General features: G+C 38.4%; 1 protein-coding gene across 3 annotated transcripts in view; it reads left to right on the top strand.

Moving 5' to 3' along the window:
* RELN (reelin) overlaps positions 1-23,461 on the top strand; it is a 285,330-nt gene that overhangs the window by 225,085 nt on the left and 36,784 nt on the right. For all 3 annotated transcript variants that reach the window (XM_035347207.1, XM_035347218.1, XM_035347199.1), the window contains exons 31-44: positions 2,778-2,854; positions 3,512-3,670; positions 5,448-5,636; positions 5,869-6,142; positions 7,593-7,733; positions 7,826-8,003; positions 9,471-9,555; positions 10,375-10,557; positions 11,944-12,115; positions 12,207-12,309; positions 14,838-15,067; positions 18,124-18,344; positions 19,419-19,566; positions 22,918-23,176. In XM_035347207.1, the coding sequence (XP_035203098.1) occupies positions 2,778-2,854; positions 3,512-3,670; positions 5,448-5,636; positions 5,869-6,142; positions 7,593-7,733; positions 7,826-8,003; positions 9,471-9,555; positions 10,375-10,557; positions 11,944-12,115; positions 12,207-12,309; positions 14,838-15,067; positions 18,124-18,344; positions 19,419-19,566; positions 22,918-23,176 (2,419 nt within the window). The remainder of the gene's footprint in view (positions 1-2,777; positions 2,855-3,511; positions 3,671-5,447; positions 5,637-5,868; positions 6,143-7,592; positions 7,734-7,825; positions 8,004-9,470; positions 9,556-10,374; positions 10,558-11,943; positions 12,116-12,206; positions 12,310-14,837; positions 15,068-18,123; positions 18,345-19,418; positions 19,567-22,917; positions 23,177-23,461) is intronic.

The following is a 23,461-nucleotide window of genomic DNA, read 5'->3' as shown; positions in this document are numbered from 1 at the left end:
CACTCCTAAATTTGGGTTTAACACAAAAAGCATTTTAAACTAAAGCTTGTTCCCCCAAAACCAATGACTGCCAACATGCATTCCAATCTAGCATATACATTAAGTGCTGTCATATTCTTAAGCTTTATTTGCCCAATCATCTCCTTATTCCTTACATAATTGATTACACTTTTTTTTAAGAGACAAGAAGAGAGTATTCATTACTGTTAAGAGAACTGTAAGAAAAGTGTTAAAATTCATTTCACCTAGACCATTTTCTGGCCTGCACTTCAGAAACCTGCTGGAGTCTCTCCTTCCTTCCCTTTTGCACGGCCCAGTGTGCCAAAGGCACAATTTTGCCAGTAGTATTTTCATCCTTTTGACTGACAATATGATACCTGGATGCATTTTGATGAACTACTGCCTCCCATATTGATGTCCTCTCCCTTATGACACTCTTCACTATCTGTTCAGTGACAGCATTTGCACACAGTGCCTGCCTACCTGGCAGCTAAATAAAATCTGTGTAATATATATATTTTTCCAGCAGTGACATCTGGCTTGTTAGCTGACTTGGCTCCTATTTGGGTTACAGACTGTTGCTAATGACTGTGCAACCATTTCAGAGAGTTGTTCTGGGTCAAACTTGTCCAGATCAGATGGGCTGGTTCACTCTTCTGCAGAAAGGTTTTTTTTGGTTTTGTTTTGGTTTTGTTTGTTTGCTTGCTTGTTTGTTTTGTTTTGTTTTGTTTGTTTGTTTTTGTTTTGCTTTTTACTGTTCTCTGCATTTGGCAGTCATAAAAGAGAATTTTATCTGTAAATCTTTTCACCTGTGAGGCTGCAGTATAGTGTTTTATTGCCAGAATACTGTCTCAGAAAGCAGAGCCGCAGAAAACAATAGGACCTATTTGACTAATCTTTGCAACACTGTGAACCATTCTGTTCTTGAGCTATGGGGTTATATCATGAATGAGACTGATGAGTATATTCTGGCTTGTCAAGTCCCTGTGGGTATACGAAACATCTCACATATGAAATACCAATTTCAGTAACAGAACTGGATTGTGGTTGGCTTTAGAATCAGAAGAGGATTGTAACAATGTGTATGTAGCAGTGGGTGAGGGAAATTGGAATCATATCTGCATGGTACTGGCTCTGCCTGTAGTCCTGTGGCTTGTCTGTGATTTTAGTGATGTCAGTACAAATTAGAACCAAATCCCCTAAAGTGAAAAGAGTTATCCTTGTGGGGAGTTATCTGTGTGACAAATCAAGCATTCTTTCTTCACACAGAGCCATAAATCCACCTTGAAAACTAGTATTTAAAATAAAGAAGTTATCTACAAGCAATAGAAGTAACAAAACCTCGTTTCCTTTTGATTCATGTCTTTTTTCCCCAAAATCCCTGCTTGGCAATAACCTCACCTCTCCCTGCGTACTCCACAAAGATGCCTCCCAGCACAAGAGACAAGCAATTGCTTCTCAAAAGCAGCACATCAGCAAGTATGGTAATAAAACAACAGGCAGGCATCATCATAAGTCAAAACCTGGCTAGGAAACAGGAAGGAGAATGGCCTTGCCAACTTTCAGTATGCAAAAGCTCAGGGCAGGTATGAGCCCACATTCCCTGCTCAGTTCTGGTGTTGTTCCGGGTGTGCAATGCAGGACCTGTGAAGAAGGAGTAAATGAGGGGGCAATGTCCTTTTCAGTCATGTCACTGCTCTTTACATTAATTATGACCAGAGAAACCTCAGACAAAGGTTAGAAATATGTAATGAAATTTGGTGAGTGAGCAACAGGACATTAATTAAAATAAATTGTTGTTACTAGTAAAACAGTGTTCATCTAAAAGAAAATGTAAACTACACTGACACCTCAGATTCACAGTTAAAAATAACAATTCAACAAGTGTAGCAAGGCATCACTGTAGACTGATAAAAATGACAAGATTTTGGAGCACAAGGATGGGATAATTATTAATTCAAATATAGCTAGACAGGGTTGTTCCAGGCTTGTCCAAAATTCTGTCAGTTAAGCCAACATCATTGTCTCAAAGGCATGTTGCAACCTTAGAAGGGTTTCAGAAAATAGCTATGGGAAAAATCAATCACATGGAAAAACTATCATGCAGATGAAAATGTTGCCATGGTTTACCATAGAAAGGAGGAGGAGAATTATGGAAGTGATAAAAGAAATGACTATAGGGAAGATACAAAGAAGGCTGATCAGGAACATTTCTTTCCTGTCTCAAAACAAAAGAACAAGATAATATTCAATGAAATTCAAATATATAGATTCATACTCCAAGTGACTAGTTCACAAAACATCCCATGAGCTCTTATTACTGACATTTTTTTACATTAAGAATTTAACAATCAAAAAGAGACTGGTGATTTAGAGAGGATGTAACAACTCCATTTAAACTCTAATGTTGTCTGTTAAGGCTTAAACCAGGTTCCAGTTAGAAGAGATCAAGGTAAGACCTGATGTAAGTTGCAGATTTGGCTTTAGCATTTTTGCATCTTTGTGTGAAGGAAGGAACTGTCAAAGTCTCCTGCTCAGTTCAACAATACATTTATTAGGCACAGGATCAATAAACCACATCAGCTTCTGTCTTGGGTCCCCTACTCTTTACTATGTCAATGCTTGATTTCAGTAGGATCACTGCCTGATCAATAAGCCTGAAATACTGACCTAAGTGAAAATGTCACATTAGTTAAGGAGAGGAGAGTTATCCTAACTAACCTTGTGCTATTAGAAGATAATTGCACTTCTCTTCTAATCTGACATTTTTTTAACAGGCTAGTTCAATTTTATGTACAAATTGGAAGCAAAGCTACTGGCAACTCCTGCAACAGACCAAGAGCCAGAAATGAAGGTAAAGCCTCTTTTCCTTATAATAAGCTTTTGTACTTGGGGTCTTCTATAGTGCTTTTACCTTTTACTGTCTCTACAAAATGAGAAAGTCTGTTTCATTTTTAACATTATTCAGTTAGCTCTTCACTTTTCGTAAATGGTACTTAACTTTCAATTAAAAATAAGTATATTTACTTTTATCCCATATTTTTATTTTATTTTCACCAAGCCTAATGGTGCTCTATTAATAACAGTAAATTTTTTCGAGCTGTGATGGTTTAAGACAAGATTGGCAAGAAGAGGTATTGTTGCTTCTGTTAAACTACTTGAAAATGTTGGAAAACAGGTAGATATACAAGTACACAGGACTTTCTTCAGGTCTGAAACACAAAAAATAAACTTCAAGTTCAGGATACTTCCATATTTCACCTGAAGAAGAATTGTGTGCCTGAAAATTTATTCAGTTTTCATCTCCATCAGTGGGTCTGGTAAAAGATTGTCTTTCAACCCATTCTCAGGCATAATTTTCCTGAAACACAAAATTATAAAGCTGCAGCAGGAGACACACGTCAGTGGTGTACACTGGATGAGGGCTGGCAACTCCTGAGCACAGGATGAAGAGCTGCCCCCCTCTTCTCTGCACAGTCAGACTAACTGCCTTGCTTAATTTTAACTACAGGTCTCGTGGTTCAATTCACAAATGATAACGGGATCACCTGGCATTTACTGCGAGAGCTGGACTTCATGTCGTACCTGGAACCTCAGGTTGTTTCAATAGACTTACCTCGGGAGGCCAAAACCCCTGCCACAGCTTTCAGGTGGTGGCAGCCACAACATGGTATGCAATGCCATCCTAAGAATTCATTAAATGCTTTTATTCAACCCAAGCATGAGTGCTTCTCCATATGGGCGTGTGCTGCAGAAACCTCAGGTTACCAAAAATGCGTTGTGCTGAACAGTTTGGATGCTGTAAGTGTATATTTAGGCTTTCTTTGGTCATGCTACAGACATAATTTTCTTCTATAGCACCCAAGCAGAATATGGGATTTAAGATTAAAATTGTTTAAAAGCCAAGTATAAACCAAAGATGCTGAGAGGAGAGGATGGGAAAAGATTCCACAGAAAAGCTTGAATAAGATGAGAGGACATACCTGAGTAAAGAGTGACCTGGGATGTAAAATGGTGTACACATCTCATTTCTCATCTGATTTGGAAGGGGAGGTATAACAGCCTTGAACCTGCCTACGTAGTGGCTCCCATCTCATAGAATCATAGGATTCTCTGTATTATAGAACTGCCTATATTAACACCTCTGACTACCCACAGTCCCATGCCTCTGCCTTCTGCTCCACCTCCAAAGCCCACTCCGGTATTTCCCACATCCTCAGATGAAAGTAAAGCCTTGATGCTGACTGATAGCTACAGCCACGATGGCAGCTCCTGCCTTGCAATGTGGCACATTACTACTAGTAAAAGTGTCCTTATTAAGTGTTTCGCCTTTGTGCAAGGCAGGAGCTCCTGGCTCCCTGCAGGAAATAGAGAGTGATACGCAGACATATAGAAAAGCACATTTTAACAGCAGCTCCCTGGGGAGAAAAGCACATAGCTTACAGTCGGGTAATTATGGTATGTAGCTTCTTGGATATCATTTATCATTTTGATGGCTGTTTTTATTCGTACATTTTTGTACAATATATGTGCTGGAGTTAACTGTCCTCACTAGGGAAGAGAGTAGACAAGACAAGAGGATGTGATTTAGCTATGAAGCCAGTTCATCTGAGAAAAATGCTGCGCAGGAATTGGCGTACCACAAACCATCATTCTGCCATAGCTATTTGCACTGTTTAGTGGTGAGATGTCAGACCTGTTGTTCTCTACCTATGTCCTGCTGGTCGCTGCTTGCTCTGGAGGCATCTGGGTGATATCTGTCTCTGCTGAGAGTGGTCTCTGTAAGGCTACCTGACAGCAGTCCTCTAGATCTCAGTGAGAGAGAGAATTTGTGACGGGAGGCTGAAATACAACCTTCCATACCAGTGCCCACTGGTGACAACCACTCCTCATTACAGATGTTAGCGCCTTCATAGATTATCCTTTGTCTGACATAACACAGAGTGGCTCTATCAGCCATGACCCATGTTCCTCTTGCAAGACATAAGTCCTGGCACATCGTTGTGAGCTCACAATTTATCAAGTCTTTCCTTCTTCTTCTATAAGGGTAAAATAGTGATTGTACAGTAAGACAAGATTTTTAGCATGTCAGTAGAAAGCTATCCTCTTCCAATCAAAAGGTAATTTGGGAGTTAGTCAGCGGCCTTTCTCATTTAGCTGTGGGGAATAACAGGAAGGTTGTGACTGGTAAATGGAAATCCCCAACCTAAGGGCTCACTCAGGAAATGTCTCATTCAAACACAGGGAGAGTGCATGATGATGAAGGCATTGAAACTGAAATGGAAACTTCAGAGTCCAGGTTCATCCCTGAGAAATGTGTTAGCCATGCTTAACTGTGGTCAGTCTATGTGAATGAGCACAACTCAGTATATGAATGCAAGATGCGGTTTTAAAAAAATTAATAACTAACAAGGACTCCACTAACTCATTCATTCTCTTTTTTATAGGGAAGCATTCAGCTCAGTGGGCTTTGGATGATGTGCTTATAGGGATGAATGACAGCTCTCAGACTGGCTTCCAGGATAAATTTGATGGAACTGTGGATTTACAAGCAAGCTGGTACAGAATACAAGGGGGTCAAGTAGACATTGACTGCCTATCTATGGATACAGCTCTGATGTTCAGTGAAAACATTGGTATGTGTCACCAAGCAGTACTACATTTGTATGCACCTATTTTGTAAATTCTATGTAGGTCAGGTTTTTACAATATGGGAGGTATTTAGAGATTCAAGTATATAGTAATCTGCAGGGAAGAGAAGCTGAAAAGAAGGAGATGAAAATCCAGATAATAAATCTGAATGACAGTACCAAAAGCATATGCATAAGGCATTCAATTTCATTTTTGTTTTTTTCTCTCTTTTATTAGGAAAACCTCGCTTTGCAGAGACTTGGGACTTTCATGTATCAGCCTCTACTTTCCTGCAGTTTGAGCTAAGCATGGGTTGCAGCAAGCCATACAGCAATTCTCATAGCATTCACCTGCAATATTCTTTAAACAACGGGAGAGACTGGCACTTGGTGACAGAGGAGTGTGTGCCTCCAACCATCGGCTGTCAGCACTACACTGAGAGCTCCATCTACACTTCAGAAAGATTCCAAAATTGGAAGAGAATTACGGTCTACCTTCCACCTGCAACATAGTGAGCACTGTTCTAGCTGTTTAGCATGATATAGATTTTGCTGATCTAATCTGAACAAACATCCTCCAGCTTGGGAATTTTCTGCATGTCTTTTAAATTATTAAATGTGTGTTGTCACGCCATTGGAATTTTAAATTTCACTTCAAAATATTTCATCACATATAATATGAGCTGCAGGAATTTAAGTAAGTAACAAATTTGGATCAGTGAATTCTTAAGTCTTGCCCACAACCTATGGCATCAAAGAATAGGAATTCTAAACTGTTTTTCTAACATTTACCCAGTGAGAAACAAGAATGAATGCACTGGCCCATCCTCTCATATAAGGGTATTTTCTGTCATTTCACATCAGTAATAATGTTATTTGTCATCCAAGATTTAGGCACATTAATCACAGCACTCAGCAAGTCAAAATGCATGTTACTGGATGTGCCACCTACACCCTTTTGACCAGGAGGAGAGATCTGCCTGCCTCATAGTGATATCACATTGTTGTAAATGAATGTGGCAGATAAGCTGACATCCATCTCTCTGAATAAAACCATGCACTAGTTCAGAAATAACAGATGACAATAATCTTACTTACTGTTAATCTGAATAGTTCCATAATTCTTAAAAGCACCCTACACATTATCTCTGTAAATTCTACCACCTTGAAAATATGGTAGTAAAAATGGACACAGTAAATGAACAGGGACTACAATTCACATCTTGGTTTCTAATCTCATAGTACACTCCACAGAACCATACATCTTCGTCCAAGAAGATTCTTCCATAATTTTGTTCACAAGTATGAAGGTAGCTTGACCCAGTCTAAGTCAGAGGGTATTTCCCAGTGTGGTGGTCTAGGAGCAGCTCCACAGAACATTTCCTGCTTAAACAACTATGATATTATTTAATCCATACCATTTTGACAGATTTTTTTCCAAAGTATTTTCCCCATCTGAGCATAGAAAGGCAGTCAGCATTTACCACAGCGTGTGTGCGGGTGCATGTTTTTACATATATTCATCCATTATTACACAAATATACATGAGTGCATGTAATCTTTTTTTTTTTTTTTACATAACACTAAATATAAATGAACATTCACTACTTATTACTTTTCTGAAGCAGTTATATTGTTTCAATTCTACTAGCAACTTACAAAGCTATTGAATGCTAATAAAGCTGGTAGTTTCTGCTCAACCACTTTGCTAACCAGGAAGAGTCACAGCATTGGTTCACTTCGGACATCTTCCTTTAGATCTGCTGGAATTTTGCCTGAAAACTCATCTGAGAAATTGAAACTTCCAGTTTCAGATGGAGTATAAATCTTTTCCAAATACAAAGTGTTGTGCTTATTAAAATGTTTTTGTTTTCCTGAAGTCTTTAGGACTTTCTTTATTACGTAACACTTTGTGGAGGAAACATTTTGAAGCCTGAAATGCATTCACGCTATTTCTTCTAGCTCTCCCAGAACACGATTCAGATGGATTCAATACAACTATGCTTCTGGTGTTGATTCTTGGGCTATTGATAATGTGATCTTGGCTACAGGATGCCCTTGGATGTGCTCAGGCCACGGCATCTGTGATGCAGATCGTTGTGTGTAAGTAGCAACTTGCTTTCCATATGTTATAGAAAAGATGTGTTTTATCTAGGCCAGATGGATAATACCTTTTCCTCTGAATTTGTTGCTAGGTGTGACAGAGGCTTTGGTGGTCCATACTGTGTCCCTGTCATTCCTCTGCCATCTGTCCTGAAGGATGATTTCAATGGTAACTTGCATCCAGACCTTTGGCCTGAGGTCTATGGTGCTGAGAGGGGAAACCTGAATGGTGACACCATCAAGTCTGGAACAGCTCTCATTTTTAAAGGGGTCAGAGATTCATTACATTGAAAAAAAATGAATAAAAACCAGTAGAGTTAGGAAGAGAAAGTGATTTCTTGTTGTTTCCTCCATAAGTTTGTTTCAAAGTCTTTAGGCTAGAATTTGACATTTTCATTTTTCTGCCCTAAACATGCACCGTGTTTGTTATAGCTGTTTTTATGAACAAATATTTTTTGTTATCATTTTTGGTTATAAATTCCTCCTTAACTTCCAAAGGAAAAGAATGAAACTCTGCAATTATGATTCTTGAGGCCAAGAATCTATTTGGAAATACAGTACACATTGCAATCTGTGATGTCTGTCTTGAAATCCTCTGACTGATTTTTGAATATTTTGAATGATACTGATCACATGCATTCAATGTTTGTGTAGTTAGAATGTGGTTTACTTACTTGTATCTTTTAAAAGCTTTTTACCTCATTAAGGAGGGTTTTTTACTTTGTTTTTAACTAAAGGTCTAAAATGGTCAGGAAATGCCATGTTTTCTGAACATCTCCATTCTTCAACAAAACAGATAAATATTTCTCCCCATAAAAGACTTTTGTTCAGATAAGAACAGAAATTTTAAGCTTTTCATTTGACATGGTGAATTTAGGTGCCATTGAAAAGCAAAGTTTAATAACTTCAGGTGTAGAAATTGATTCTTTATAAATATGTTTTTTCAAAACGTGGACTCCAGTTCAACCTCTTTATGTAATCTATATCATAAATCAAAGGTTTTGAATTTTCTAAAATTTGGCTTGGTTGTTCCTGTAGGTTGTTCCCTGGGAGAAGGGGTCTGAGAAAGAGGAAAGCTCTGTAAGGTGGAGTTTGCTAGATCCTCTGCAGAACAGGGATCAGGTCTGTCTCCAGGATCCACTAAACTTTGAGGTCATCTGTAGAGGTAGACAGGTCCTTATGGATCTGTCTGTGACTTTTCCCACCCACTCCCTTTCCTTACTACAGGAAAAGGAACAATCCCTTCCTAAGTCAAGTGGTTACAACAGAAGAGGATATTTGTACAAAAAAATATTTTTGGAGACACAGAAAAGAGCTCCTAGAGAGGAGACTTCTTCCTTGAAAATTAGGGTGCTCAGCTGCTATATGGTTCACCAAAAGAATGGTTACATGAGCTTGGACTGAATGTCTGAGTAAGTCAACTACAGTGCTTCAAGATCAGATGACATCCTGGTGATTCAGGGCATGAGCTGAATGAGCTGTACCTGTGTCGCTACCTGATCATGGAGCTGTGCCTCTAGAGGCTGCACAGACCCCTATCTAGCACCTTCCATTACTATGGATCACTTTGCCAAGGCTATCAGTGTTCTCATTTTCAGCCTGGGAGAAAAGAAGGGACAGAGCTAACTCTCTTGCTGTCACAGCAGTCAGTAACAGACAACATCCATGCAATAGTAAGTTGCAGAAAATCTTCAATAATGGGAACTGTGATTCACATTATATATGCTGTGTTTGCAGGAAGGACTGCGAATGCTGGTTTCACGAGATCTAGATTGCACTAATACTGTGTACATCCAGTTTTCATTTAAATTTATAGCCAAAGGTAAGTTCACTGTTGATTTCCTATCACTTCTCTAGCTTTATCCCTATAAAGTACCACATAAAATAGTATAGATTTACATTTTCAACTACTATTGTTTAAGACCTCTATGCAAAAGAGAGGAAAAAATATTAGCCAAAAAAACATCACATGCCCCAAAACAATAACATACCCAATACTTCATGTTTAAATGCAAAAATCTATGTGAAGACTTCTTTTACAAAATTATGTCTTGAAAATATTTTTAAATATGATCCTTGCCAAAATATTAAAAAATAATAAGACTAAATTAATTGTTCTAAAAGGCAGGAATAGCTGAAAGCACAAGGCTGGATTTTGATACTTGATCCACAAGAGGTAAAGTAGTGAAAGCTGTGTTACCTGTGAGTGCTATAGGTGGTGATAATAATATCTGGTACCTAGGAACAACAAGGAAATAACTACTGAATTGCCAAAAAATATATGGAAGAAGGAGCTGATTTGTTCTGATCTAAATATATATATATATATGTGTGTGTTATATAACACTGATAGAGCTTCTTATCGAAGTAAATGAACTGTGCCTGTACTCATAACAAACATCAATGCAAATTTAGTCCCTAATTCATTAGCATATTCTAGACAGACAAGCACAGGAATGCACAGGGGTTTGTATGTGTTTAATACACATAAAACTTCTCAACAGCTTAAATTGTTATAAAAGCTAGTTCATGCTCTGTAATAGATGTCTGAGTAAGCTAACTATATTTGCACTTGAAGAAATGTTTTTGCACTAGTGTTTTTTAAAGCCAATTTATAATGAACACATCCTCTTTGCTCCAGGTACCCCTGAGAGGTCTCATTCTATTCTACTGCAGTATTCTGTCAACGGTGGCATCACTTGGCACCTGATAGATGAGTTTTACTTCACACAGACTACAGATGTCCTCTTTATCAATGTTCCTCTGCCCTACACAGCCCAAAGCAATGCCACACGTTTCAGACTCTGGCAACCTTACAACAATGGTAAGGAATAGACACCCATGGGCCTCCAGATCCATAATTGCAAAGCTTAGCATCTGTCAGAGGCTGGATTTTTGGACTCAACAAGAATACAGACTCTTAAATCTTGTTTTCTTATGTTTCAAGACCTTCCATTAAAACTATCAGAAGGTTATATTTAAGTTCTTATGAAGTTTCTGTATGTTTTAAAGTGAAAGTACCTTAACCTAATACCTTTGATAGTGTGTAGAAGACTATCTGCTTTGACCCTGGAGGGTTTGGGAGATCAAGCAACACCAATAAAATTCACAGAGGTTCTCCTCATTATTTTTAATAGACCTGATTTTCCTTTACGCTGAGGGCCCATTACAATACTCAAATTATACAAAAGTGTCCCATGTGTAAATGGGAATTGGGCCCACCTTGCTTGGAATTAACTAGGCATTAAAAACCCATTTAGAAAGAAAATGTAACGAGCAGTTAATCTTTGGATTAAATTGTAAAGGACTGAAGAAAACCACAAGAGGAACACAGCTTATTCCTCCTGATTAGAGGACATGTGCCAGATGAAGAAAACCGTCTTCTGTTCTCCATTGCTCTGTGCACATCTCTTAGCAGGAGTTGGCATTAAGGACTCTTAACAAATTCCAGTGATCGTTTAGACCTGGTGATACAGCCATTATTTATGCCACTCAGGCAAATGCCTAGCATACCTCTAACAAAAAAGCAAATTCAAATCCAGACCTAAGAATCCAATTCCAGTTCATGTTTCTGATGGTTCCTACCTAAAACGTTTAACTAAACTTTTCTTGTAGAAATCATCTTTAAATACAAATTTCATTTAAAGAAGCCCTTTAACTTTCTCTGATCAGAAAGGCTTTTAGATAGATGAAGAAAAAGTTCAATTACACAAAAGATCTGGCAATCTAATCCTTTCTCTCCAGTTTGCAAACACTAATTTTGCAACACATTTGAATTCATAATCCATTTGAAAGAAGGTCACTCAGAGTTTCCGTTTCTTTCAAAGAGCTCTTGGCTGGCAAACACAGGCTGCTGAATGCAAGGAAAAAGTTGTAGAATGAAATCATCCTTTTAGGCAGCTGCTTATTTAGCTGATTCTTAACTAAAGATGACACTGATGATATAGTTTCAAAGTATATTTATGTTATTTAAGTGGAAGATACTTGCTTAGCATAGGTTTTTCACTCTTCAGTTTGCTGTGACTTCTGTACATTTTACAGAAATAAAAGTTACTTCTGTAGAGTAGTATGGGAACTATGGAAAGACTGCCTGTGAAGCCTCTCCTTTAGTACCCTTTTTTCAGTGTAATCCATAAATATCAGTCACTAGTCTGATTTTTAATAATAGTTTTATTAGGTGTTAATAGGAATGTTTCCCTTTTCTTTGTAGGCAAAAAAGAAGAAATCTGGATCATAGATGACTTCATTATTGATGGAAATAACCTTAAAAATCCCGTGATCCTTTTGGATACCTTTGACTTTGGTCCCAAAGAGGACAACTGGTTTTTCTATCCTGGTGGAAACATTGGGCTTTATTGTCCATATTCATCTAAGGGAGCTCCGTAAGCATCACTCAGCAATAAATTAGAAAAAAGTGACTGTGGAATAAACTGATTCTAAAATACTTTTTTTTTTTTTTTTTTTTTCCCGCAGTGAGGAAGATTCAGCTATGGTATTTGTTTCAAATGAAGTAGGAGAACACTCCATTACAACAAGGGATCTAAGTGTGAATGAAAACACTGTAATCCAATTTGAGGTACTTATCCTCAGAAAGTTACTTGGCATTTTGCTCAGGGCATTCTGTTCTCTCAGGTTCTGCTCTTCAGTGTGTTTGTCCAGCACTTTGTGATCGCCAGGAAGAGAAGTCTCTTTAATTTCCCCTGTAATTATTTTGTATTACTTTCCCTCTTGTGGGTGTATCCTGAAGCTTTTATCACACGGATAAGGAAAATTCTGCCTCACAGTCTCCTATGTTCTTGCCTAAATTACTACTTTGTCCATTCATATATACTTGCACTGATAACGTCCTACAAGTTGGAGAGTCCCCACTGGCAGACAAGACGATGAACACCACAATGTAATGAAAGTCTAGATTTCTCCTTCACAACCTGCTCAGTATAAGTATGCAGTTGAAATATTTCCATGATCTGGCCCAGTGGGGAGCTATAACTTCATCTGTGATACTAAAAATCATTTTCCTGCAGGCTGGCTTTACTGCACTGGCTGTACTTTCTGAGAGCCAAGCCTCTGCTTTCCTTTTGTTTCTGCCCAGGCTTTCATAAAGGATCTAGTGGAAGCTATTCTTTGCCACAATGGCCTGAATTCATCCCATCTTAGGGAGTTATCTAAATGTCATGAATAAGGAGCATATTTTTCATGCTTCTTATATAATCAGTGGAAGCGGACACTCCCAATGACAACACATAGTCTAAACTAAACTGTGCTTCTGGTTTATCCTAAAACCTAAACTGTGCATTGGCTTGGACAGTCACTGATGGGAGTAACCTTTCAGCCTACCATGTGTTTATTTAGGGAAGTCATTATATTGTTATTAAGATATTGTAAAAGAATCTTTCATGTAAATTGCCATGCCACAATTACAAGGCTGTTTTTAACAAAGATGTAGCATGCTGTAGCATTAAACAGCAAATGATACTGATTTATAAACAATTAAAGAAATGATACTAAGAGTTTTCCAAGAAAACCTGGTTTAGCTGTGTACTCATGCATGCTTCAGTTTGTCATGCAACTACTTCATAAATTATTGAAGGTAAACCATTTTCTGTTTTAAAATATAGATTAGTGCCTGTAGAACAAAAATGTTTGAGGTCGTTTTAAGATACTCATAAGTCTTCGGGGAATTAACCTCATAAAATCTCCATACATACTTCCATATGTGGTAAGAACATTTTTTTAAGGAAGTTAAATGACTTCAACTCAGGTTTTTGTGAACACTAGTATAAATGAAGCAGTTATGCATAATGTAATAGAGTTTCTTTCTGTGTCTCAGGAGTCAAAAACTATATTGGGTCACGCATCACTCTAAACTTCCAGATGAGTAGACAACCCTTCTAGTCAAATGTAGGTTGATGGCTCTCATGAGCACTGAAGAGTGATGAAGGAAATTCAATGTAGGATACATTTTCAACATTCATGCACTGTCCTGAATATAACTAGGCTTTAGAAAGACATGTTTGTTACAGAACAGTATATTAGAAAGACACTTATTTTTCACTACAAGATATTTAAAAGTACAACATCTTTTGTAGTTTTAATACAGGCTTTGCATTTCATCTGCAATAATTTTTAATTTATTGCACAGTAAATATAGTACATTTTATTTTATGTGACATATTCCTCCTGTAAGGGAATGTATAAGCAATCTGAAACTGAAAGAACATCTTAATATCTGTGTGAAAGCAAAGCAGACTAATTTTAACAGTGGGTGTGCAAAATTATGTCATAAAAGGTCTCAGATTCTGTATAAAACGTATATGATTTGTTACAGGGTACTAGTAGTGCTGCAGGTCATGTAGATTTTCTGCCTTTTCTACTGTTCTGCACATCAGGAATCTTGTCAGAACACCTTGAGAAGTTTGACACTGTCACACTATGTTTTGGTGTGACACTAAACCTAAATCCAATCCAACTATGACACTCTTTTCAATGCTGTCACCTCAGACTTCACTGCTGTACATAAGCAGAAAGGGCAGTGAGTATAAAAGCTAAAGAACATATTGAAGTGATTGATATACCAGATGCCCTGAAGGGTAATTCCTGTGGCATAAGATTTTTTTTTTTTTTAAGTGTAATGTAAAAGACCATAATGCAGCTCAGCAATTTACCAAGTTTATGTTTGCACATTTTGTTTTAATATTTCTGGTTTTAAAAAGTCCACATTCTTTTAGTGCTATGATTACTTCAGTCCTTGCCAGATGAGTACATGAGCTGATGCATTTACTCCAGCCATGCTATCAGCTCTTCTCCTTTGGGATTTTGTCTAATTAAGTTTTCTCTAGTGGAAGTATTTGGGGATTTCATATTACATTCATTTTACAATGACCCAGAGTGTGATATGCACATGGACAGGTAGGGCAATGTGCAAGTGTTCATGTTCATGTGCATGTCCTGAGTTCATCATTGCAGTTATTAAATGAATTCTTAAATCACCATCTTTCTGGGCTAAATAAATGCCATACAACATGGGAGAGACTAAGATGAAGAGTGATTAGGTGTCCCAATATACCCTTTGTCATCTTCTGTATTTCATGTCTTGGACCCCAGATCAATATTGGCTGCACCACCGATAGCTCATCTGCTGACCCGGTAAAACTGGAGTTTTCACGAGATCTGGGGGCAACCTGGCACCTTCTCCTCCCCTTGTGCTACAGCAGCAGCAGCCACCTCAGCTCCCTGTGCTCCACTGAACATCACCCAAGCAGCACGTACTATGCAGGCACCACCCAGGGCTGGAGGAGGGAGGTCATTCACTTTGGAAAACTGCACCTCTGTGGGTAAGTGTCTAGCTTCTAATCCTCCCAGCTGCTTGGTGTTTTGTTTTCTTTTCTTTTCTTTTCTTTTTATGTCTGTTTCCAACCAAAATGATCTCCCAACACGAGTGGTCCATAAGAACAGTGGCATTAGAGCAGACCAAATGACCAATCTTTCTCCACTTTTTTCCCTGAGTGGCAGTTAGTATTCAGGTGATTCCCAAAAATATGTCATGCCTAATACTAAGGTAGAGTAATCATAGATAGTTTCCTATTTATCCTTTATCTGATTGGTAACATGTTTATGGAAGTGGATTGTATAGTAAAATAAATGCAAAATTTACTGTCTTCAAAGCTCCTTGAATGTTTTTACTTCATTTTATATTTTAGTTCATCAAAGATGTTTTTGCATGACATCTGAGATTCATTAGAAAATACAGTAAAATGTGAGATAGTACTATCTTGATTCTACCTTAGTGTAAGGAAATTGACTTACTTAATATTCAAGGTCTCTTGTACTTGCAAAGTTCCCTGATTCTAAGAAATTCACTTTCAGTCACTTAGGAAGTTTAAGGTTGTGGGACATGCTAAGTTGGGTGATACAAAGGATAGAAAAATAATTTGTGCTTGCAGGCAATTTAATATGTAACTTTTCAAAGTTACACATGAAAAAGTTCAAAACAGTACTGTTTACTTTTTCAGGGAAAACTGTCTTATAGTATCAACTCAGTTTGTGTAAACAATCACATCATTAAGGATTAAACTGTAGTATGTATGAATGAAAATGAGCTATACAATTATGAGACTGTATTTATGAATCTGCTGTGTGCAATGGCCCTTCTACTAAATAAGTGGCTTCATGGGTACCTCTGAAAGTATGAGAAGACCTATATAGGAGATGAGAGCCTAGTTTGGAAAGCCTGGATGTTTAATAAGAAAATGTTTAAATTTTAACCTTGAATATTCTGTTTTATGACAGTTAACATTTCAAGCATAGAGTAGTTAACCATATTTTGCAGCAGCACATCTGTCCTTCTGTTTTAGCCCAAAATAATTATTTGACTCTTTACCCAACTACCAATGCATCCCCCAAATGAAAAATTTGACTATATAGATTCCTAACTCATTTAAACCTTACAGTTATTTTGCTTTAGTCCTCTGTTCCTTACTGATTATGTCCCATTTGCCTGTCTTCCCTCCTGCTTCTTCCCCAGTGGTGGGATAGCAGAACCCAGCAGCAAAGAGCAAAATCCATGGAGCCTTTGGTGTAATGACATTCTTGGGCCAGAGGGCTGATGTGGGGTTTTCCCCGTGAGAGTCCACTGGAATAAAAAGAAAAAATCAGCAAACCTGATTCCTTGTGTAATGCTAAATAGAACCAGCATTTCTGTCCCCAGGGTGTCAAGTGATTATATTTAAACAAAGATGAAGACACTGCAGTTATTTCCACTACATGTGTTCTTTTGGAAATTAATGTGTGTCCTCAGCAGATAGTTGTAACTAAGATTTAGTATTCCCATAAGGCTCTTAAGGAAAAAAATCCTGGGCCTGTTGAGTTGGTGAAGAAACTCCTACTGACTTCAACAAGACCAGTATTTCACTCTCTGCTTCAGTCACCCTTCACTCAGGCCAGCCGGGAGCCTGAGACAAAGCTCCCTGTTCTTGTGGGGTGGAACAAATACAGCCCAAGGAACAGAGATGTCCCCTAAAGAGGAGTTAAAAACATTTCCAACCTCATTCTTGTGTCCTTCACCTCAGGACATAGTAAAAACAATGTTTTTGACATCCAGCAGGACTCTGATTCCTAGGAAAGTGCTAGCAGTATCCCCACTGATCAGCTACCTCTTACCACCTGAATCACCTCATAAAAATTCCTTTTTAGCAAATAAAGACAAAAACATTTGTCAGCTACCTGTGCCATTGATTCACCTGCAGCATTTATCATAGAATCACAGAATCACAGAATCACAAAATGGCTTGGGTTGGAAGGGACCTTAAAGACCACCCAGTCCCAGACCCTCTGCCATGGGCAGGGACACCTCCCACCAGACCAGGTTGCCCAAAGCCCCATCTAGCCTGGCCTTGAACACCTCCAGGGATGGGGCATCCACAGCTTCTCTGGGCAGCCTGGGCCAGGGCCTCACCACCCTCAGAGTAAAGAATTTCTTCCTAATGTTTAATGTAAGTCTACACTCTTTTAATTTAGTGCCATTCCCCCTTGTCCTATCACTACGCTCCCTGATAAAGAGTCCATCCCTCAATTTAGATGTTTCTAACAAGTCATATTAAACATGTAAATTAAGCACGTTTCCCTTCTCACTCTTCTGGTTTCCTTCCTCCTTTGAAACATTTTCTCATTTGGGAATAAAATGAGTCTCTCAAGTGTTTTTCCCCTGCTCAGTTTGTTTTCCCTCTTTCCCCAGCCTGTTCCTCTTTATATGCAGCGCTGATGCAAATAGCACTTAGGCTGAGAATTAAAAATGACAGGCCAGGACCCAAAGGAGAGTATAGTTTAAATTAACAACTTGCACTATCAGTCTGTTTTAAGATTAAGCTGTCTGAAAGCAAGCTGAATACCTGGTGACATGGCAGATCGTGTTTTCTGTTCATGTAATTGAGGGTGGATTTTACCAGCCCAGTTCCACAGTCTCCCTGTAGGCAGGGTGCCAGTGTGAAGCAGGATTTCATTCTCTGGAAGACAGGGAGTGGCCTGGTCTGACGTAGATGCTGTAAACCAAGGCAGAAGGAAATGCGTCTGACCATGGCCAATCATCCTTCCCATGGATGATGGAGAGAAGAGTGGTTAGATTTCAAATCCCATTTTCAAGTCTGTCATTCAGACTTGGTATTGAAGCTAATGAATAACGTTATTTTTATCTCTGTCAGTACCTGGATTGAATGTCAGCATACAGATGACAAGATGAAGGAATTAGACATAGCAGTCAGTTTCTAGAATTAAACTATTATCAAGTCAATTCCACCAAAAAGAATATATGTATGTATAGTATGGTACATTTTAGGTAGTATACAACAAAAGACAAAACTTTCATTTAAATTAAGTACATTTACACCTTTTTCAGGTTGGCAAGGTTCAGATGGTACCAAGGATTTTATCCTGCTGGATCCCAGCCAGTGACCTGGGCCATTGACAACGTGTATATTGGTCCACAGTGTGAGGAGATGTGCAATGGGCACGGCAGCTGCATCAATGGCACAAAGTGCATCTGTGACCCAGGGTACTCTGGGCCAACCTGCAAAATAAGTACCAAGAATTCCGACTTCCTTAAGGATGACTTTGAAGGTATCTCTTTCTTTTTTTAGCCTGAATTCTACCTGTTAGTCTTAGTGGAACCCAGGGCTCAAAGATGAGACCTTTTGTGTGCTTCTGAATCTAAACTATGCTGTGAGACTATTCCTATGAGTCAAGTTGTTTAGATGTAATTCTCACGTATGGTTTGTGAACGTCTGATGGCTATCAATTGCCTGTTTTGGAATAACTGACTTTTTGCTAAGTTGTTCATGTTGGAATACAAATTTGTCATCAAACAGAGTTTCTGCAAACTGTACTTGCAGCAAATAATTTCAGAAAAGAATGATGACACACAGAACTTGTGGAAAGGGATATGTCAATCTAATTCTCACAAAATGTGTATTTATTGTTCAAGTCAATACAGTTGGGTAGTTTGACTTCAGCACAGACCGCATGCATGCAAGCAAGGCAAACAAAGGGCTTTAGGGCTATGCAGTTTCTCCCTGCAAAGGAAGTTTGAGTAGCCTTCATATGGCAAACGATACTTCGGAGCAGACCTCATGTCTCAGCGCCGCTCAGCAGGCACAGCAGACCGGGGACCCCAGGTGGACAGTGCCAGGAGGGAACTCAAAGCCCTGTGAGTGCCTGAGCATACACAGCATCCATGCAAACACCTCTAAAAACACCTCGAGGTTTCCGCTGCTAACAAGTATTGCAAGAAGAGCACATTTTGAATAAAGCAGCACCTGGTAACCAAACTCCTCCTTTCATAGATACTACTGTTCATTTCAAATTTTGACAGCCCTTTCTTGCATGCTAGCACATGGCACGCAGTTTCCTTATGGAGCTGGATACATCAATGTTATCTTAAGAAAAATGAAGAGAAGTAGAAAATCATGTGAATAACTGGAGAGTAAGATCCCAAACTTCATACTTCTGGGCTAACAGTTTATTTTATTTTGATTTGTGGCAGTTTTCTACAAAACATTGAATCATAAACACTGGCATGAATATTTGTTCACTCTGCAAGTAATGTTTAATTTAGCTCTCTTCCTCTGGAAATAGTACTCTTGCAGCAGGAGCACTTTGGAGTAAATCATAAATATGTATTTACTGTGTATTCAGGTCAGCTGGAGTCTGATAGATTCCTGCTTGTGAGTGGTGGAAAGCCATCAAGGAAATGCGGCATCATGTCTGGAGGAAACAACCTTTTCTTTAATGAAGAAGGTTTACGTATGCTGATGACTCGAGACCTAGATTTGTCACAAGCAAGGTAACACAGTTTTAAATTCCTGTCAGTATTTCACTGAAGAAATAATATACTGAAGAATAAGACATATGATATACTTCTGTGGTAAAGGCAAGCTGATATATTCTGCCTTCCTTACTCTAGCACATATTTCATTTTAACCACTGCTACCATTTTAACTTAAATTTAACTTGAACTTGAATGGGATTAACAATTTTAACACTAGGGTTTCTTTCTTGAATAAGAACTCCAGGATCTGACACCACATCTTCAGTAGTTTATACAAGTTTTTATTTCTTAAATGTGTAACATGACAAATTGTTTGCACATCACACACTCTGCTTGTCTTACAGTTTGTTGTACTGTGAGCCACTGTTGAAGCAGGAGTATCTGCTGCCAGTATAAGTGTTACATTCACCATCTCATAATCCTTTCATTCTGAATGTTGATTTCTTCCTATTGTGCACATTTGTTTCCAATAATTCACTGAGAAATTCCCGTCAAGCTGTCACCAGCTACACTGAGCACAGCAATTGAAAAACAAATATTTCTACTGTATTTAGAGACCATGTATCATTATGGCCTTCAGAGGAGATATTTGATGAGAAAGACATACTAAGCAAGCCACATAAAAAAGTTACAGAAAAGTTAATATAAACTAAATTGCATGCTAATTTTGTGCATGCTAACAAATAGCCCTTGTTTGCTAATTTCTTTAGTGTCTTAACCTATATCCTTACGTTGCTACTTTGGAAAGACTGCCTTTTCCCCATGATTTTTTCCACTGATATCTTGCAAACTCCCTTCTCTTCTCTAATGCTCTGTGTGATACACTTTAACAGGCAGTTTACCTCATTTTGGTTTCTTGTCTTCATTAACACTGATGCTCTAATTAATGGTTTCATTGCCGAGCCTCATAGTCAATAAAGAAGCCTAATTTCTAACCATTACAATTTTAGATAAGCAATTAGCTAACCTTCATTGAAGTGTAATATTAGAGAATCCTGTATCAAAATTGTGAGATTACTCAAAGCAAACTTTTTTTTCAGAACTTGGTAAATACAAACATCCATATGCTGCTGTAATTTGCTTTCCTGGACAGTTCTGAAATTAAAAGATTTTTTAACAGAAGGTACAAGAGATCTCATAAGTTGCTCCATTAGACTAAATGACGTTTTCCTTATTGCTCATGTTCAAAGAGACATCACTTATCTCTTCTCCATGAAAGTCTGTAGCTGGATTTGCATATATTGACCTCAAGGTGTTATATGGAGATAAATGTCTCCTGTCCTAATAAAAGGAAAACAGAGCAGTATGTTTAATTTCTAGTGTATGCCATGAAAAGTAACAGTTATCAACAAATAACTGTATGTTTTCATCTAAACAGCAAGGCAGACTGCAAAGGCTTTGCTGGGGACTGCTCTTTAGAAACCTAAAACAATTGCATAGGGATTTGCTTAATTACCAGGCTTACTCTATTGGCCACCCGAAAAACAAGACAACAGATCTGACTTTGAAACTGACATGCCAAGTTCCGCCTGGGACCTAGGGAGAGGTTTCTATTTATTCCAGAAATGACAAGAACCAGTGATAAACAGCATTTCTAATAGATCTTTTAAAGAGTACTGGACTCAGTAATCATTAAAAGCCTCCCTTTTTTCTTCTTAGAGATCCCCTGAAACACACAGCTGAGCAGTGGTGTCAGTCCTGTATGCTACTCTGCATGTGGGGGTTTAAATTAAGTGGACTCTCCAATCCAGTATTCACTGTCATCACCTCTGTATTTTAAAGAATTTAGCCATGGGGACAATGTATTGCCGTTACAGTGATACCCGTAGCTGAAGTTACACAACATGAAATATCAGTAGGGACGGCATATTTTAGGTATCACATCTGATCAAACCCTTTTCAATTCTGAATTACTGGAGTATCCACAAGAAAGCTTTGCTTTTCCATTCCAAAATAGGCAGAACCTTTGCAAAATATCTGTAGAGTGAGAAAAGACATATTTAAAATGGCTATCTTTAATCTGTTAAACATTATTTTACCTATATCTGAATGAGTTATTACTACACTAGTAAAAATTCAGGTGAAATAATAGCAACCCATAGAGAGCAGATTCAACAGAGAAAAGGTCACCTGGGTTTATTTCCTTTAAATTATGTGGTGAATGTCAAAGAGAATCTGTAGAGGAACAAAGACTCACCAGCAGTGAGTCCAATCCATTACAGATGATATGTTGATCCGTGAGGGTCCCCAGCATTGCTTTACAGCTGAAGCAATATGTTATTTTTGGGACATGGAGGTGGATATAATCTACTGTGAAAGAAGTTATATATAGCACCAAGAGGAACCGCGAGTCACAGAGAGCATTAGAATTAATTGACTTGCGGATTCAGTGTTTTATTGAAGCTTTTTCTCCTCAGCACCTCTGCAGCCTCCACTCCCAGGGGATCTACCTGCAGATAAAAACAGACCAAGACTTTTGATACAAAACTTGTTTTCCCATGTTTCATTCGACCGTGAGCCAGGCAGCACTAATGCAATAATAATTAGAACAGATAGAGCACTTTAAAGCTGTGTGAGTGCTGTGCAAACATGAATTAATACTTGTAATATCCCTGAAAGTCGGATGAGTAAATATCATTACAACAGTGGTTCCCTCCACTCCAAGTGCATTGCAGTGCTGTTTATAAGCATCATCTAACAGGAAGAACTTCTCAGTTTGATAAAAGCCTATTGTGCTTCTTTGGAGCAACCAATTAAAAAGGGAATGAAAGCATTCACGTCCCTGGGTGTCTAGGGCTGGCTTCAGGGAAGCTAGCACATTTAAGTGGTGTGATTTAGACAAATTTTCTATGCTGACTAAATGGACAAAATGGTCCCTGAAAGTGAAACGTGCTTTGTTCTCCTGTCTACATTTTCCCTAGTTTATGCCAATGGAAAACATTTTTTTTAATTTTGAATTTAAGCATTTCATCAAATTCCTAGCAAATTATGATCAAGGCACCATTAAGGCACCATTGCTTTTCTGCCACTAAAATCTGTACTCACAGGTTACAGGATAAAAATTTCACCAAGGATTATGTTTCTGATATTTGCAACACCATCTGCTACACAGAGAAAAGCTCAAAACAAAAATGACCAGTTTTGTTCAGCCCCTGGCAAACTACCACACAGGCAAAATGATTTTTTGTCATCCCACCTGTCCGTCTACTTGAGCCTTTGAAAAGGGAATGATAACATCTCCTAAAGCTGACTCTTACACCAAAAATGATGGGGTTTGTCAATGGACAAACTGTAAGTCTCTGTAATTCAGGTTATCTAGGATGTTGCAGAAAAACAATTTTTTACAGTAATTGCTCTCACTGTTAGATTTGTGCAGTTCTTCATGAGACTGGGATGTGGTAAGGGGGTACCAGACCCCAGAAGCCAACCTGTGCTTCTGCAATATTCGCTCAATGGTGGCCTCACGTGGAGCCTTCTCCAGGAGTTCCTCTTCAGCAATTCAAGCAACGTGGGAAGATACATTGCCCTGGAAATCCCAATGAAGGCCCGTTCGAGCTCCACTCGAGTTCGCTGGTGGCAACCATCTGAGAATGGGCATTTCTACAGTCCCTGGGTAATTGATCAGGTAAGTACTCTTCTGGGTTGTTTTTTTTGTTGTTGTTTGTTTGTTTTTTAATATAGCTTCAGACTGATTTCTGTCTTAATGTTTCCCTTTATTGGCATACGTCATTTCACTTGGTCAAGCGAAAATGCTTTTTATGAAGATATTTCAGACTTATACTAATCTAGCAAAATAAATGAGCAAAATTGCTGTTTGCTAATTTTGTGCTTTTAATGCACTGTTTCTATGTTGGGTACTGAATGTCTATTTTGGAGCTAGGAAGGTCTTTAATACAAGGGTAGAGCCACG

The sequence above is a fragment of the Oxyura jamaicensis genome, chromosome 1, assembly GCF_011077185.1.
Source record: "Oxyura jamaicensis isolate SHBP4307 breed ruddy duck chromosome 1, BPBGC_Ojam_1.0, whole genome shotgun sequence".
Taxonomy (NCBI): domain Eukaryota; kingdom Metazoa; phylum Chordata; class Aves; order Anseriformes; family Anatidae; genus Oxyura; species Oxyura jamaicensis.
This window is presented reverse-complemented; position numbering and strand designations above follow the sequence as displayed.